Raw genomic sequence first — 18872 nt, forward strand, 5'->3', positions numbered from 1 at the left:
CTTTCGCTCGTGATAACTAGGTTTACAAGAGTTAAACCTCAGCCAATTTTTTTTTTTTAACACGCGACCCCTCTCGAGTGAGGCTAGCTTAACAGGGCTCTTTGAGGAATTAGCAGGCATTGCTTGGGCTTTGTTCAGTGTTTTGCTTTAGTGTCCCTTTAATACAGGGTGCGCCAGAAGCACCTGACGGTTTTGAATATAAGATAGCCCTTCGGGAATACTTGTGGATATTTATTCCTCCACGAAGATACATTCTTGTCAGGGCCGGAGAATTGCACATTCAACAACGAGTTTTGCTATTGCCTGGACCATGGTGATACTAGTCTTGACGTAGGTGTAGTGCTGATCACTGACGAAATTTGCGTTCACTAGTCTGAGCGGTCACTGGAAAAGAAAGCGATATCTCAATAATGTCTCTGAAATAATGTAATTCTTCTAGTGTACGAGATAATCCGAAAGGCACGTGACGCTGAACAGCTCCCCCTTGAAGAATAAACGGTATAAGATATTCGAAACTCAAAAGCTCGAAACAATATTCAGAGCCCTTCCACTACTGTGAAGATGGAAGCCAGCGAAGCTGTGACTATGGTGGGTCTGCTGTAGTGAATATTGCTGTAGTGGATTTATATATTATCATTATTGATTATATTGAGCGTCTTCGGCATGTTCGTCAAAGAGCAAGGACACCGGCGTCTTGTTTTCGCCCGGCGCGATGGCCAAGTAGTGCATTTGCTGCGCCAAGTCAGCCCCATCGTCATAGACTAGCGTATAAGGCACAGCGTTCAAAGCCATGGCCACGTCTCTGGCAGTTCAATGGTTGGCCATCAAAATATCGGTCGAAGACCGTTCGCTTCTGCGAACGTTCCGCTCTTCAGTTTCGCCAACGCCTGAAGAGGCGTTGGTTTCACCTAAGCATAGAGAAATTATATAGTAGTAACTGGTTGTTTACTAAACTAAATAGATAGCTAATTAAATAAAAGGAAAGGAAGCAAAAATTGCTGCTGAACGCAGTAAGCTTCTAGCGCAGCCTGCTGTCACCTGAACTACCTGAGCAGCGGTCAGGAAAAATGCCCGTCCAAGCGCTGAACAGGCTGAACATTTACAACACAATACATACCTTGAAGAGACGTCTCGAGCTTGCGAGGCACGTAGTGCCATCTGCCGCCGCTCAACGTTAGTAAAGTCCCGTCAACGTTTGGGCGCGCAAATACAGTACGAAAAATACAGCAACCTGGCCCACTTTAGCAGATAACTTGCACCGCAGCTTGACCATGGTGCAGTGTGCTAGAATTGTAGCAAACTATTCGCATAATAGATTCTTTCCGCCGTGGACCTGGAACTTGTATTTCATGAGAACACATGAGTGAAGTACGCGTTACCGCCGTATTCACGACAACGACACAAATTCTTCGCTTCTGCGAAAACACCCGCAGAAAAGCGTTTAAATTTATGCACCGTCAGCATGCCAGTATTAGTTGATAGTCGAAGAAACCGTTATTCGTCTACCGAGCTTCAATTTAACCTTGAATAAGCGCGCCTAGGTTGGGCCATGGTTTTGGCATAGGTGTATCTATGGCAACGACTATATGGTTTGCCTTCCCAAACCGAGATGGCGCCACAACGCACGCGTCTGTCGCTGACATTTGGCTCGCAGCACATGATAAGCTTGTTAACCGACGCCGCCAACGCCGCGTAGAAAGCGTGTAGCGGTACAAAACGTACTGTACCAGCTAGCCCATGACTCAATTTCAGATGTTTCCGAGCAGTGTGAGTGAGCTACAGCTGACCCCAGGACGTGCAACGTTACTGTACCGTCGTCGTCGGGGAAAATAGTTGTCCCGTCCCTACAGTTTTCCTAATCGGGTTTTTCTTTCGATCGACTACAGTTCTATGTGAGTCAAAGGATGTTGACGACTGATTGGTCGTCACACGGTTCATTTGCCGCCTCTCCACTCGACCTGTCAGCACCCTTTCCGAAGCAGGAAGGAGCAGTTTTCAAGCGTCAATGCCGCACTCGCACGGAACGCCTGCTCAACGGCACGACGCTCGATTGCTCCGGGACACGCGGTAAGTTTTCGTTTTACTTTCATCCTTTCCGCTGCGCCGCCTCATTCTCAGCGAGCGTTGAACTCCTCTTTGAGGCGCCGCGACCTCGCGCTGCTTCTCAATTAGTTGCCACGACTGAGCGGGGAACCTTTTCGGTGCTTTTCGTCAAGTTTGTCGATAACGCTGTCGTTGCGCCCTGTATGAGTCGATTATACTCCTTGAGAAAATCACTGACTGCTGCGGCTAACTTTAACGCCTTCGCCGTCAACTGCAATACCGTCCGCTCAAGACCTAAGCTTATAAAATTAATTTTGCATCGTTCATATTTACCCGTTCTTCCTTTTGGAAAGGAGTTGCAGAGGTCCAGGTGCGCTATGTGAGACAAGCGGTGGAAATCCCACGCTATTGATCTGTGCGCCGTGCCTCACGCTTTGTGTCTGGCGTGCAGGCTCGCTGCGCAAAGCCGATTCTCTGTCATGATGTGAGCTGAGAAAACTTTGTGCATGAAATATTGTACAGTTCATAGAGATGCGTATACATTGCTTGTTCAGGAGGAACTTCTGTAAATAAGTGCTAATTCCGCAGAATCGGATCATATATTCTGCTGCATTGTGATCGGTTTTAATTTGGCGACTTTTGTGACCTCTGTGCATTTAAGCCATATAATTAAGCTTCTCTTTGCCACCAGTGGTGGTTAAAGTGCTCATTCTGCGGTTCCGTTTATTTTCTATCCCTCCTTATCATTTGTCTAAAGTCATATGCAGCCTTTTCCGTTTTCTGATATTCTGTAAACTCAGCTAGTCGCACCATTTTTGTAGATGTCACACATATGGTGATACGTGCGTGCTATTACAGCGGTAGCTCCTTGCATCTTAAGTGCAAGCATTTCATTTGCAGATGCATGTTTCTACAGTGTGGGACTGAGTTGAGAACTGCAGGGTAACTTGACAGTTGTTTGTTTATGAAGAGGCGCAATTGTGAATCTTGTGGTACCCAATTATATGAACCTGAGTTATTATTACAATGCCTACCATCTTCCAGGCAAGTGCATTAAATTAGTGGTTCAAGATGTGTGCCATTCACTGTGTGTACCGATCTGCAGTTGAAGCTCTGTCACAGATGTCTTACAGAGCATATCATGGCTAGTATAGAGATGTGGAGCCACAGTCATACCAAATTGACATATTTATTGATAAAAGACCCTTCTACTAAAATTTCTTATCTTGCTCTTTTTCAAGGCTACCTGCCTTGTTTCCATCCGCACGATATATTAAGGATATTTTGTGGCCATTGCAGCTTTTAAGTGGTATATGTCACGTTGCTGAACAATCATGAGCCGTTGATAGTTTCCATTTCTTGTGGTTTCTTCCGCATTAATGTGCAGATTTTTTTTTTTTTTCTCACAGGTGCGGCCTAATCATGGATGTCTAGATGAGAAGGTCTACAAAATGGGGCCTTCCGCTAGGGCCTTGCACACACTCCTCTTCCATAGCGCACTTTCCTAACACAACGAAACGGTGCCTTAGTAAAGAATTGAACTCACTTTACGAGTAACATGGGTCTAAAGACAACTGAACGACCACCAACGCCAGGCTTCCTTGATTGCTCACCAAAGACTCTTGCTGATGTGCTTGCCCCACCTCCTGTCCTGGAGGGTATGGACCGAAGTGGCTTGCCTCGATTTTCCACCCTGCAGAGGAGCTATGGTGGTGGTGGTAAGATAGCACTTTTCATTAGCTGTACACACAGAGCTGTGTGTACGCTGTGTGTGTACATTAGCTCTGTACATGCATTTTTGCCAGTGTGACCTGCTAAATGTTTCGTTTGGGTGCCTATGTTCCAAAGCAGCACTTTGTGACCCGTAGTGGCAAGCTCTAATGGTAATCTTGACCGCATCAGTTCTGATGATATGCCTAAACATTAGAGATTTGTATCTGTATTACCATCAGAATGTAGTGATTGCCAAGATCGGAATTTGATCCTGGAGGCCTTGTTCTCAGCTGTAGGATATGTCTACTGAAATCATTCATAAAAGTTGTGATTAATGCTGTTCATTGCCTAGAAATTTAATCATGATGAATCTGATACAGTGTTGCAGTCATGCGAGTCTTATTGCCTATGTTAACTGGCTATAAGACCTTGTTTATAAGTATTACTAGTAGGTGTGGTCATCATTTTGCTGTTAGCATTTTCAAAATTTGATTGGTGACTTGTCGTTTGGTTGACTAAGTGATAAAGATTATACAGTCTGGAAACAGCGGATATGAAAAAAAAAAAACACTGTATTTCGTTGCTGCTAACTTCTGAGAAAAAGAATAGTAACTGTGTCAAGAATGGCTAACAAATTTTATAACATTGCTACAGTCCTTCTGGCTGTATGTCTTTTATGCTTGATACTATTTTGTTTAGTTTATGGCATATCCATGTGGGGAATATCAGACGCATTCAGTGCACAATATCTGTGATGCCTATACAATACGAAGCCTGCAGTGTCAAAGAACTCTGCAGGCTCGTTACCTTCAAAGGCTTTGGAAATATGGCAATTGTATAGGCGCCGTACAGTTAGGGAGTGAGGAAAAATGAGTAAGCGAACTTGGGAATTACCTATAATTCTTTCCGTCGAAGAAACGAAGAGAAAGTTCCAGAACAACAGAGTTCGTGCTCTCTCAAAGTGTTCCCACAGAAGGTGAAGCGCAACTCGTTTTATTTTTTTTCATTATCTTGCAACTCATGCCATCTGGTGGGTGATACAAACACCACCTGGCACCCTCTTTGCGACAGCATCGTTTCACTTAGCACCTACCGCGATTCAGGAGATACTCGCAACCGGCAGCTGACTGCAGCTCACGTAATAGTGGCGGTGCCGAAGCACCGTGCTGACATTCTGTTTTGCGCAACCTCGGACCCGGCGGCGAACGCCGGGGTGCCTAACGCGGAACGGGAAATAGAAAAAAGAACGAAAGAAAAACGACCCCGCTCCTCTCTTCATTGATCGAAACCGACCTCGCATGGGTTCGCGGGTAGCGTGGCGGCGGCGAGTGAGGCCTCTCCCCTGCGCTGCTTGGCTCTGCCCTAGGTACCGGTGCACTGCGGTGAAGCGTGCTTCTTGCTCGTTGTGGCTCACCGGGTCTCCATGCGGCTGTGAGTGCGAGCTTCGCTTTCCTTTGGCGTTACACCGGGAATGAACACGATTGTTCATTCATGTAGTGTTTGGATGCTGCTGAAGAGTTCGTGTAGAGCAGAAAGTAGGATCTGCGCTTGGTGCGGCGCGCATTGTCTAGTTTGAGCATGTTTTGTTTGGGCTCGGCAAAATCAGAGCAATTACATCTTTTTAATCGTATTGTGGTAGTTGTGACAGCGTGCCTGCAGTCGCTTTTGCTTTACGTACGCTTTTATTGGGGACAGAACTTTAATGACTAGTGCATAACTGGTTAGGGATTTCTCTGACGTGAAGCCTTGTTGGCGTTTTCAAGTTTATATTATTTACACGCTGATCACACGTGGTCCATGCAGTTCAGCCGTGAGCCTATCAGACTCGGTTACTTCGTCCTGTCGAAATCGCCTGGCAACCAGCAGCCTCCGTGGGCCTTCCATTAGCTGTAAACTCGCCAGCGATGGCCACTGCTCCCGGAGCAATGACATGATCGGGAGGCTGTCGGAACATTGCAGAACAACTTTATAGCCGCCAGATAAACTTAAAAAAAAAAAAAGAACGAGAGAGAGAGATAGAGAAAAAGAGGAAGTGCAATCGTACTACGGGACTGGACGAAGCCACACGCGTGCATTGATAACTTCATCGACTTTGCGGCGCAATCATTTAATGAAAGCGCTTCAGTGTGATATATGTGCACGCTGTCCACCACGGTTTAATCGTGGGGATGGGCGGAAACGTAATTATTTCCTCGCCAGTATTGCGCTGGACGTGTCGTAAGTGTCATTTCTAGCCTTAAAACTCGCAGCGGTGTACTCGTACATCGAGCACAGTGACCTCAGCCGCTTTTGTGTGAGCGGGAGTACCGGATTCGCGGTATAGGGATTCTTGCTCTTTCGGGACTTCGGCTCAAGATTGCTCTCGGCGAGTTACACGGGCTTCCGGTTGGCAAACTTGCGGAACATATGAAAATACTGTTGACTGCGACATTTCGGCAGCTTCATATATATATATATATATATATATATATATATATATATATATATTTCGCAGCAATATTCTGAAGCCTTTGTGAGCCGCGCGATCAGTTTAGTGCGTGCTCAGCAGCGTCAAGCGATGCATCGTTCGGTGTGACAGACGACAAAGATGCAGACGGTGTCTTCGCGCCCCCATGTGCAGACGTGTACCGGTGGAAAGGTAGGCGAACTGTTGGCGGCTGGGGAAATAAAACAGTTAAACAACCCACGGCGTGGACAGACAATGCCGCTCAGGCCAGTACGCTTCGGCTCACTCATCACGACAGCCGATTTACACTGGTGGACATTGTCATGCGAATGTCTGCTACATAGCGCTAGGTGTGCAAAAGTAGGCATCTGGCACGAATGTCTGCTACATAGCGCTAGGTGTGCAAAAGTAGGCATCTGGCACATACCTTAAGATACTGGTATAGATATACATATATTTTCGGCTTACCTGGGGCCCTGTTCTAACTGCCTGCCCTGCAATAGGCAAGCATGTCCGGCATCCGGTCCAGTATAGCAGGCAGACAACGACGTGTGCCCGTGTTGGCCATCATTCCGGGATGTGCCATCATAACGACCCCGGTGTTGCTGGTGCTGCATATCATGATGGCCTATACAAGGGCAGCGGAATATACGATTGGCCAGGAGTCGGGTGAATTTTATACCTGTATTCGTGGGATGAAATAAAGAAATATGCAAATATTAACGATAAATAAATGAAAAGGAAGCAGAGTAAATATAATTTACTTGAAGGGTCAGCTTGAAGAAGAAAAAGTGAGCGAACAAACAAAATATCAGTAAGATTAACAATTAAATATTTATGATGCGCAGATGAATTTATTTGTGTCGATGCATGTATCCCCATGTGAGTGGCCTAGCGCAGAAGCCCCGAAAAAGAGCAGAACAACAGTCCAATGGCAGGACAAGCTGTTTCAGTTGGATTTGCAATATTTTCCGTCAGGGTCGAGAAACGGCTTTCATAGAGGCTCCTCCTCCTTTTCCTTTTTTTCCCCCCTTTCTTTATGTTACGACCTTCCCGTGTAGGTACCTGCATCTGTCATCTATTGACGGTTATGCCGGCTCAAATGACATCATCAGTTGGGAACATGATTTGTGTCATTTATCACCGGATCGATAATTTATGCCGAACAGAACGTACGCCCCTGTTCCATCGGTCTTGCCGAGCTCCACCGCGCCACTCCAAAGGGGAAGGGAGAGACAGAAAAGAGGATACAAACTACGTCAATGCTGACTACAGCTTGCTCTGTGTACAAAATGGCTCGCATGCCTTCCGGAAGTCGTTTATTCTTCTCGCCGCAAATGAAATCGCAGCTTGTTTTCCGTATGGGTCAGCGACATTTCCATGCAGGTCGTCAGGTCGAAGGTTAATCGCTGCTGTTACAGTTGCAGCGTGACGGGCGGTTGCTTGCTTTGAATACTAAATTTCTTAACGACGCAGTATGCGCTCCGCCGCGGTGTTTCTTCCTAAGCGAGTCCCTGCATGGTATACGCTAACGACTGACGAGTTCCAGTGCTGCTTTGCCGGCGTCGAAATGGTTGAGACGTACAGCTTCGACCATAACGCAGGAATGAGCATTGTACACATGCATGCGTGCACACGCTTGCAAACACTTTCAAAAGCAAACACTTTCAAAAGCAAAAGCGCGAAGTGGGTTTAAATACGACGCTGCCGGTGCTAAAGCATTGTGCTTTAATTGGCCGCAGTGACTATACCGTTTTTGTATGCGCGCAGGTGCCGTAGGTGTCAGAGGCGGGTGCTTGCACGATTCCCCCGAAGGGCGCACGATGCTAGCATTCGTAGCTCGATCGAAGGATCGACAGCTCTTCCCGGAGTAACGAATTGAGCTTTAAAGCCGCTTGGGCCGACCTCTCGCACCGTTCTTTTTTTGCCATCGGCACTTTTCGTTTGCTTCCGGCCATGATTCACTTTGGGGCTCGTATAGTTGAGGACTGCTGTGCAACAGTCACGCGGGAGTTAGATAGACCACGCTGGCCTCATGCACTTAAGAGTTCTTTTGTAAGGGCTTTTCAATGTGTTCCAGAATATCGCGCAGTTTAGTGCTCCGCTGAGGAGAATTGTGCAGAAGCATCGTGCTCCTGTCAACAGGACCGCAAAGGACGAAGGAGTGCATTGGTGCACCTTTATTGCGGCGATGAACTGAATTGAAAACTGAATAGTCGTGGTCCTTTGGAGATAAATGAGGGAGTCTTGATAGGCGACTTTTCGACGTGAACAAGTAGCCATAATCCACTTCTGTCTTGCGCTGGAACGGTTGTATCTCGTAAGTGATACACCGTGCCAGGGTTCGTCGTGAAGTGAGATGCTTATTGACTTGAAGTGATTGTGCGGTGAGGCTTTGCCTCATGCTTTGTACAATCACGGCGCAATGAGGCAGAGTACGTCTGTAGGTAATTGCGTTAACGGCTTCTCACGTGCACTAAGTACGGTTGTCATTGTTGAAAACGGGGGCATACCGTCAGATGCCACAGTTTCGCTATTCTCTTGCGTTTACGGCGAGACTAGAGAGTATGGAATTGTAGCAGAGCCAAACTTTCTTTAGGCGTGATGAACTGTCATTCGTAAGTATAAGAGCAAATGTACTTTGGAGCAGTGTACTTGATTTCTGTTTACAAGAACGTCGCACAGTAAAATATATTTCCCTCTCCTCATTCGAACGTTTACTGAGACTGAGTGGCACAGCGAATATTTACACGACTTCCCGCCACACACTTCCGGCCCCTCTTCGGGTGTGTCTTTGTGGCTCGACCTTGTCAAGTTCCGCCATATTATTAAATTCGCCACATTGTCAGCTCTGATTGGCTTAAGAGGTGCCTCTGTTTGGCTTAGAACGCCAACGTGGACGTATTTCAAAGTCCGGAATATCACCCCGGGGCTACTGGGTGCAGGGCTAATGGTCAGGGGTGACGGAAGACGGAGAGGACCTCGAGGCATGCAAGCCTGAACTAATTTGAGATTCGTGACAGTACGCGAAATTTTGTTTACATCAAATGCCGCGCTGAGGCCTGCAATGATGATGAAAAACGGACCGCGTGCGCTGCGCTGGGCGCCTCTCTGTGTCATCATCCATCTTGCCCGCGCCTTGGAGCGCGCGCTGCGCAAGCCAACCTTCCTTGATACGCGTGCGCGCGCTTGCATTCCAACAATCCTTATAAAATAGGTGTGCCTACAACTTACCGTCGCGCTCATTCACCGTCGCGTGCAATACTGCACACGCGGGCCAACGTCCACTTCCTGGATATCGCCTCGCGGGTCTGCCCAAGGAAACGCTGCATGCACCAGCGCTGTGCCTTATAGTACGCGCGCGCGCTGCATACTAATTAGGGATGGCTCGCAATAATCCCAATGCTAATTGCAGTTGCGAGGCAAGAAAACAACGAGAGGATGGATAGAGATGGAAATGGCGGGCAAGGCATCGCCTTCGTGTTGCAAGGGCGCGTCTGCACGCCTCAATGAGCCCGCAGGGTACGTTCATACATGCATGCCCGAGCGCATAGACGAGGGAGCGCGTGAAACGAGGCGGTGCGCGCGCGCTGTGTTGCACTGTGCGCGAACTCCTTTCCTGTACCTCCGCAGGCATCCAAATTTATTCGTATTTCTTGATAACGTTTCCGTTCGCGAAGAAAATGCGCGTTGCATGGGTTGCTCGCTTTCTTGTTTACCGATTTGCCGTCGCCTTCGAGATGAGGAAGCGAGTATGCTGATCGGAAACCAGTTCTTACTCTTCTATATCGTTTGTGCTCGGCCAAACATTGTTGTTTTCTTCAGCCGTATAGTTCGCCAGCCGCGATCCGGTTTTGCAAGCGCGCGCGCCGGCGTGCACTTACCTGATGGGCAGCAGAGAGCCTGTGCATTGCTTCTTCCTAATCGTTCCGCACGAGGTTCAAAGAACCTCGGGGCCGGTAGTACACACCTCTGTGCCCTTTTGTTTACGAGTATGTGTGGTTTGCTGTTTTGTTCTGCCTCAGCTCTGGCTGTTTAACGCTGCGTGTGTTGTATTGAAGCAAACGGAGAGAAGATAACGCGTACGGCCGACGCACGTTCGAAGGAACTCGAGCTGAATATTTAATGACTCGCAGTATAAGTTAACTAATACTGGCCGCCGCGGAACCACCCACAGCGAACGGGGGTCGAGGGCTTGAGAAAAGAGGTGGTGAACCGCGTGGATGCGAATCAGCGTGCATGTGAATAATCAAGTGACCGTTGCCAGTGCTCCTCGGACCAGCCTTCGATTGCAACATCTCACAGTGTGCATTTCGAAGTGCGAACGCCGAGCAGCAACTTTAGCTTCAGCGAGCCAACCACGTGAGAGTCGCAGAATGAAGTCGCCACAGGACCTAGCCGGCTTGTGTTTATGCGATGGATGAATACGCAGCAAGGCGTAGTCGTTGCCACAAGTCGGGCTGAAAGAAAGAATTGGAGAGAGGGAGGAAGGGGTATCGTGGCTCCTTTTGCCTGGGTGGAGCAAGCGCAAGTTCAGCTGCGGCTCGTAGAACATGGGCGACACGCTAGCGATTCACAGTGAGATTCTTTCAAGACATTCAAGTATTCTGCGCAACGCCTGAAATCATCTCCCCTCTCTAGTAGTGCTTAGCAGGTCTAGTTGGAATTGATTTCGCCTCAGAAGTGAAGCTTCCTCCAACACCGCGGGAACAAATGGACGTGATCAATGGTATTTACTTCGTGTTCAGCAAGCTACTCCAAGAACGTACTTGACTCGGATACAGATGCATACAACTGTATTGTCGCATGAACCATTCCATGAGATAGAACTGGAATTTCTCCTTCGTCAGTCAACTTTTTTCTTTCTTTCTTTAATGCGTTAGCATTAGGAGGGTCAAAGTTGAAAAAAGTTTATGTGAAATGTGGGAAGCCGGTCACGTGGTTGAGGTAGAGCGTGAATGGGGGTACACATACACTTTTTTTTTTTTCACTTTGACACTCCTAATGCTAACGCATTAAAATGCAATGCCGAAGCACACATCTTATGTGTATCCTGCTGATTTACGAACCGCAGTGAGTACTATGTTGAGCAACACCATCGGCTTCATACAGGAGACTAACGTGGACATAGCATAGTGATTTCAAGTCTACTAGACTTGAAATGCGTAAGAACGATGCCGATGGCTGACGTAAATGTTTTATAACGATTGGCACTTAGATGTTTGGGGGTGGCATTGGGTTGGTCGGACACGAGCACTCTTATGTTTTAGTTCCCACGCCAAGCGATCAGATAGTCAGAAGATTTTGCAATTCACTCTGGCAATTCGCAGATGCCGGTTATCTTCGTCGAGTGAAAACCAGATACAGCCGAAATATTTCACACAACACGTACACACATCGCATGTTTGCGCATTCCCGCTTATCCGCTGCACAGAAAGGCTACACAGTAGTTCTCCGACGACCTTGTGCGAAATGACATCACTTAAATTCCACGGAGAACGAACTAATAAAACATCTCTAAGAGTCTAAATCATTCCGCATCGCGCGACCGGCAACACATTCAAGCAGCGCCACGCCGGCTCGCCCAAGCCAGAGAGGAGGAGAGGCTCGTCGCGCGCATTTTCCTCCTCGCCCGATGAAAACGTCTGTAGACAAATCGTGAGACGCGCTATGTCACTGTAACGACTTAGCTGACCTATGCCGGACTTTCTGGAGCAAGGAATTACATCCATGAGCTTTTTTGATGTTATGAACTCTTAAGCCGTGCGGACTGATGCTGTAAATGTTTTCTTTTCTCTCTCTCTCTTTCTTTCTTTCTTTCTTTTTTTTTTCTACATAGCACCAAGAAAGCGAATGAAGAAGTGCGGCGTAATCTGCAGAGCTCTGCTGCAGTGGACAGCGTGTCGCATTCGTTTACCTGAGGGCTTTTCTCCGAGAAGCTGTCAAATGGGGCACATTGTCACAGAACGCTGCCGTCGTTCAATTTGATTTTCATATGCATCAAGCTTTTGTGTAGCCGTGTCTTCATTACGTGGATGCGAATTAATTATAACCAACCCGTCGGAACAGGGAACAAGCTTTGTTATAAGTGGTGTTTCGTTAAAAGTGGAGTTTCTACAAGAGCCACATTAACGCTGGCCCGCCAACCCAGAGGCTCGTAAATAGTATGTTGCCACAAGACGCCACTCGATAGTGGCGACTTGACATTTCAAGACTGTGTATGCTGACGTCCACGAGCATATGTGTCATCTTTTGGCTACCATCGTGTGATAGTCATAATGCTGAGGAGCTGCTGCCACGTGGTCGTGTGGCCTTCGCGTAGCAGTTTCTCCAGATTTGAAAAAAAAAGAAAGAAAGTAAGAAAGAAAGAAAACGGTGATGCCATCGTCTCTGCTGCACCGAGAAGCCCCGTGAAGATTTCCCTATTCGCACTAAGCGGAGTCAGAATTCTGCTCCGCTCCTGCCAGCTGCCGAGTGGAGCACAGCGCCGCACCTTGACTGATGAAGACACGCTCCTCGGTGATCCCTGCAATGAAAAGATGCTTCAAAAGCGAACCTTCAGCGCATTCGCATTTATGTCGAGTGGACTTGGTTGCAAACCTTTCGCCCAGGAATCGCCGTGGGGTGCCACCCATTTTCTGGATTCGAGGTCGAGTCTGTCAAGAGGAGGGACGTTCCAGAATACTGTTGTTGCAGTATGTATACTTAGCCCTTTCCAGGCGCGAGCTCAGGAATGGCGGACATGGACGCTGGACACTCACCTTGTCTAGTCAGCCTTTGTTATTTGCCCCGTTCCAATCAGCTGAAGCCGAGACGGTCTCTCGCCGCTGCTTAATATGGGTTTGACTCGAGAAACCAGCGTATATCGGCTTAAAAAAAAAAATAAACAGTGGCGTTTTAGAGATAAATGCGAGAGAAATGCGTTAGCATTACGTCGCACATCTTTCAGATCCCGGATCCATGATTTAAACCGTGTTCATCACATTGCAAGAAAAACCATCCATCATCATCATCATCATCATCATCATCATCATCATGAGCCTATATTTCAGTCCACTGCAGGACGAAGGCCTCTCCCTGCGATCACCAATTACCCCTGTCTTGCGCTAGCGTATTCCAACTTGCGCCTGCAAATTTCCTAACTTCATCATCCCACCTGGTTTTCTGCCGTCCTCGACTGCGCTTCCCTTCTCTTGGTATCCATTCTGTAACCCTAATGGTCCACCGGTTATCCATCCTACGCATTACATGGCCTGCCCAGCTCCATTTCTTCCGCTTAATGTCAACTAGAATATCGGCTGTCCCCGTTTGTTCTCTGATCCACACCGCTCTCTTCCTGTCTCTTAACGTTAGTCCTAAGATTTTTCGCTCCATCGCTCTTTGTGCGGTCCTTAACTTGTTCTCGAGCTTCTTTGTTAACCTCCAAGTTTCTGCCCCATATGTTAGCACCGGTAGAATACAATGATTGTACACTTTTCTTTTCAACGACATTGGTAACCTCCCAGTCAGGATTTGGCAATGCCTGCCGTATGCACTCCATCCCAATTTTATTCTTCTGTAAATTTCTTTCTCATGATCAGGGTCCCCTGTGAGCAATTGATCTAGATAAACGTACTCCTTTACAGACTCTAGAGGCTGACTGGCGATCCTGAATTATTGTTCCCTTGCCAGGCTATTGAACTATCTATGAACAGTTGTACTATATATATATATATATATATATATATATATATATATATATATATATATTCATATTGACTTTGCTACTGTTAACGCATATTATTAAAAAAAAGCACTACGTGCAGGTCTTGCACCTGATGCCCATGATTTGTCTGTCACTGGTGCCGAGTCGAGCTGCAGCTTCATCGCGTCGAAAACATGCTGTCAGCACCATGAGAACACCGAGAGATCGGAAATAGCGTATATGGCGGGACGGGTCGTCGAGTCTTCTTCTTTCTGGGGTTTTACGTGCCAAAACCAGTTCTGATTATGAGGCACGCCGTAGTGGAGGGCTCCGGATTAATTTTGACCACCTGGGGTTCTTTAACGTGCACTACAACGCAAGCACACGGGTGTTATTGCATTTCGCCTCCATCGAAATGCGGCCGCCGCGGCCGGGATTCGATCCCGCGATCTCGTGCGCAGCAGCGCAACTCCTTAGCTGACCGAGCCACCGCGGCGGGTGGGTCGTCGAGTCAACTCACCTGCGTTGCAGCAGGTGGGTTGACTCACTCGACCCGCTCGTTCGATTCGGAGCCCCGTGCGATATGAGAGAGAAACAATGGAGAAGGAAGCAGCTCGCGGGTGATCGCGCTATATGCCGCCGACGAATTTGATCACGCTTCGGCTTCGTATAGCAGGTGCATCCCGAGCGTTATCCTCCTGTCTCGCATATGTGACTTCGCGCGCACGATGATTGTTTCAAGCAACGCGGCCAAATACGGGAGCTCGAGGCCATTCTCAAGGCGTTTCGTGCGGTCAGCTCTCCGAGCTCCGCGGGTTCCCAAAACCTTTTGCTGCGTGCTTCGCGTATTGGTGTGTCTTAACGGGTTCCTCGCAGCCGCGGTATCTAGGCTGTTGCGTGTCCTGCGCCAATCCCTGATGATCATCGACAAGGGCGGGTCCTCCGGATCGCTGTGCAGCGCGCCGCATCGCAGCCCAGGCGCAGGGCTGTCGGGCTGTGGGGGCTTCGCGTCGGTGCGCGAGAGCGCGCGCGCGCAGGCAGGCAAGGGGCCCGTTGCTGGGGCAACCTTCTCGTGCCCTTCAAAATCCTCGCTGCCCGCTGCGCTGTCGTCGCAACATCCTGACATCGCCCGAGCGGCGCGACCTCGAAACGGATGACGCCGCCGGCTGATCACGCCCTTATATTTCTTTCGGTCTTTCTTTCATTTCTTCGGACCCATGTGCGGGGTTGGGGAAATGGGAAGCCCGCCGGCTCTGCAGGCGCTGCCGGGTTGACTGCTTCTTCCATCTGCGGCTCCTGCTTCCCTTTCGTCATCTGTGCCGGTATCTGCGGAACGCGTTAATTTGATTGCCTCGCGCAGGGGGGTGGGGGGGGGGTGAAGAGGAGGAGGAGGAGGAGGAATACGCGGTGGCGAGCGACGTACGCCGCAGGGCGTATGGCCTCGACCGAAGTTATGCACCACGTGGCTTACGTTATAGGGAGAACGGGTCCCTCGCTTTGTTCTCATTAATGGTGTAGTGTTCTAGGGGGAGGATGTGGCACCAAAGCCACAGGTGCGCGGTTGTTAAGCCAATGGCACGTAGTAACTTGGCCGAAGTAATCGGCGAAGTTGTCAGGACCTTCCGTGTATGCTGTATACAGGGTGTCTCAGTGAACACTTAAAAAATTTGTTAAAGGTTGTCTGTGGCAGATAGCACAATTCTAGTTCGTGAGCTGGTCTACTGAAAGACGTGGACATTACTTGCACAAAAAAAAATGAAATGCATAATCGACTATTTAACAAAAAATTACCGATTAAGTGTTAGCTAATTGCCTTATGGCCCATATTGCAATTTACAAATTCTAGCCGTGGAGTTCGCAATGCGATCCATTTGGACCGAATTCTCAGGATGATACCAGTTTCTAGTTATTCATTCCCGAACTTTGCGGAGAAATGCTTTGGCGTTCCAGTTACTTTCCTAACAAAACGTCTTTTTACGCATTGAAGCACACAAGCACACGACCACGGCCGTTCACGATCACCGCATGCTATCACAGCACAGGATCACGTGCATCACAATGAACACCAAATCAGGCCACATCCACACGTGTGTGCAGGTCTGTTGTCCTTAAAAACCGTAGCAGGGCCTTCGTCGTTCTCTGCTGCGATGGTTTATGGCGTCGGCATTCCAAAATGGTTTGCTCTGATAATGGTCTATTACAAAAGTGAGCTAGCACAGTTGCGAGCAGTCGTCTCTGTGTACTGTAGCGATGACAGTCGCAACAAACGTCTTGAAATGTCTCCTCGTGACCACAGTCACATGTAATGCTGACGGCTATTTCATACGACAAGCTGTAGCATTTGTAAAGACCATTCCTAGTCATATAGCCTGCAAAGGAGGGTGGCCTCACGTCGGCAGAGCCCAGTTGGAATGCAAAGGCGGAGAGCAGAGTCCAGGTGCCAATCTTCTCTCATAATAAACTATCCTACCTTACGCTATCCTATCATATCCTATCCTATCCTAAGAGTCCAGGTGGCGTAGCCGGTTGTTTTGAAAATTTAGGGTGTTCCACATAATGAAAGTGATGTCTCGTGCAAGCGCTCGAAGTTTTCTTAGCTGTGCAGTGACCTCTTTCAAATCATGCTTGTGGGCCGCCACCGAATGCGCTGCTGCTCCATGGGAGCCCTTCGGAAGTTCATCACATAGGGTGCCAATAAAAGCTGGTAGCTAGCGCTTGGCACCGGTGTCAGGATACGTGCAGAGGCGAAAGGCGAATAGACGGATCATTGCAAGGTCTCTCTCGTGACGTGATAGGCTCTTTGAGCTGTGGCTGCCTGGAGTCGAGCGCAGAATTCCGAATGGCGAAGCCGACTTGACCAACAAAGAAAGGGATCGGATGAAAACGCGATGCCCTGGGCGTCAAGCGGCCTCGGTGGAAGGTATTGCGGTGAATATTTAGTGTAGCTGAGCGTCGAGGCGTCATTTTATTATTTTGTCTTTGCGTAGCGATGTTGCGGGCAGTATCGCGTGCTGCCCGCTGCGACATCGCCCGACGACCTGAATGTGCCGTGTGGCACACTGAGGATGACACTAATATGTCACACGGCGTCTGTCGTGGAGTTTGTTCTCTCAGTTCACAATCTTCCGACTTGGTGTCCCTTCCATCTGGCGGCAGGCATCGCAGCGACGTTCAACACCGATTCCAGCGATGTAGCCGTGGTGGTTACTCGGCGAAGCGCTTGGATCCGAAGACCCGCACTTTATACATGCCAGGAAATACGTTTGCACCTCCACCACTGAGATTATGCATCATCCCTGACGATGACGCAGTCCGAAGATGTTGCACGATCGCTGCTCCTCTGGTCTACGTTCTCCAGAACTCTGGCATACGCGTGTCACGTTGTACTAATGCTATCATTTAGCTTACCGATGCATACAGCACGGCGGTTGGTGCGAAGAACGGAACGTTTTCAAGACGCCTGCACGCTCGGGCCGATGCTAAAATTGTTCATATTAACTGCTGACTATTTTGTGATCTGTGAGTTGCTGTAGGCCTTGAGATCCCCGTCAACTGTGACGGTCATTCGCAGGCAACGCCGGAACGCGGACTGCGTCGGCGTTTCCAGGGGCGGCGGCGGCGCCCGACTCGAGGAGTCCTTCCGCGGACAATGCCGGCAACTGCGGTCGCCGGTCTTGGGACGGCCGGCTTCGCGGGACCGGTGCTAGGGCCTCGCCCCGGCTCGCCTCCCCGACCGCCGAAAGACATCTCGCCTCCCTGCTGCAGCAGCTGCGTCGGGAACGGTGAGTGAGAGCTTTATTGATGGAGTACTGACATGACATTTCTGACTCATCGTTTTCTGCGTTAAATGAAGGTCCTAGACCTCGAATTAGCTTCTAGAAACAATACTAGTACTTCGGAGCAGCCTAAACAATTTGTTATAGTAGGTTTTCGACAAACCAGTTCAGGCTTCGTTTCTCGCCTGGGGGTCAGTTATATGCTGCTACATCGGACGCGACCGAGCAAGCCGGAGCGAGTGCCAAAACCGTCGCGATGTCCTGCTCCCACGTGACAACCTTTCGCGTTATGACGTCATGACACATACGTACTTCCCGAGAAACGAAACTGAAGTTGGATTAAAAAAAAGCTATTTAGTAAAAGGACAAAGAGAGATGTTAGTGGAGAGGATAGAAATGTAGTAGGAAACTATTTACGTAAAAATAGTTACAATATAGCTATAGTAGGTCAGAGTGTATATATGACAAGGCATGCGCGCTTTCTGCCCGATTGTGGCGCTCGGAGTCCGAGCGACCATACATTTCAGCGGGAAACGCGGACGTAATCTAGCGCATATTTGTTTTACTCAAACTGTGGTTTAAAATTGTACACGTTTAATGTTACAAAGACTGGCTGAGTTAGCATCTGTCACTCTGTTATCATTGCTTTGTTGCCATTAATCTGTTATTATTGTAATATTGTAGTGTGTTATTGCAATAATGTTAAGTAATACTCATAGTAAGAACTGGCAGTTAGCCACTTTTACATCTTCTGCAACTCCGTACTTTTACATCTTTTGCAACTCCGTACCATCTTTTCCCGTTCTAAACAATAGTGAATTAATGAATATAGAATAAAATAAATGGAGATCGTTAGCCTCCCTAGATGCACAGCACTAGTCGGAAAGCGCGGGTCTTCATAATTACCAGAACTACACAGCCTGGCCCTGCGGCGGAACAAGTCTGACACTGCCGCGCTCGGAAACGACAATCTTTTCTCTTTTACACTGTCCAACTGCGCGACTTCTTGAATGTCCGAAAAAAAAAAAAATCCGAGAAGCAGTGTGGCATGTGCCTCGACTTCCCGCTTATTTAACGGTTTCTTTTTCCCCCTCTCTCGTTATCAACGCTTTCGTTTCTTCCTCGCCGTGCTGCCTAATAAGTTCCATCTTTCATGCATTTTTCTGTTTACTTTCTGGTCGAGCGGCTGTGGTCTACGCCCGCAAATGCC

The 18872-nt window shown here is 48.4% G+C and overlaps 1 protein-coding gene across 2 annotated transcripts in view; it reads left to right on the top strand.

The window, feature by feature from the left end:
* Positions 1–1711: 1711 nt before the first annotated feature.
* LOC119456221 (mucin-5AC) overlaps positions 1712–18872 on the top strand; it is a 148350-nt gene continuing 131189 nt past the window's right edge. For both annotated transcript variants that reach the window (XR_007467579.1, XM_049669602.1), the window contains exons 1-3: positions 1712–2067; positions 3453–3761; positions 17458–17668. Coding sequence is in view for 1 of the 2 variants with exons in the window: in XM_049669602.1 (XP_049525559.1) it covers positions 3602–3761; positions 17458–17668 (371 nt within the window). In the remaining variant the exon portion in view is untranslated. The remainder of the gene's footprint in view (positions 2068–3452; positions 3762–17457; positions 17669–18872) is intronic.

The sequence above is a fragment of the Dermacentor silvarum genome, chromosome 6 (assembly GCF_013339745.2).
Source record: "Dermacentor silvarum isolate Dsil-2018 chromosome 6, BIME_Dsil_1.4, whole genome shotgun sequence".
NCBI classification, from domain to species: Eukaryota; Metazoa; Arthropoda; class Arachnida; order Ixodida; family Ixodidae; genus Dermacentor; species Dermacentor silvarum.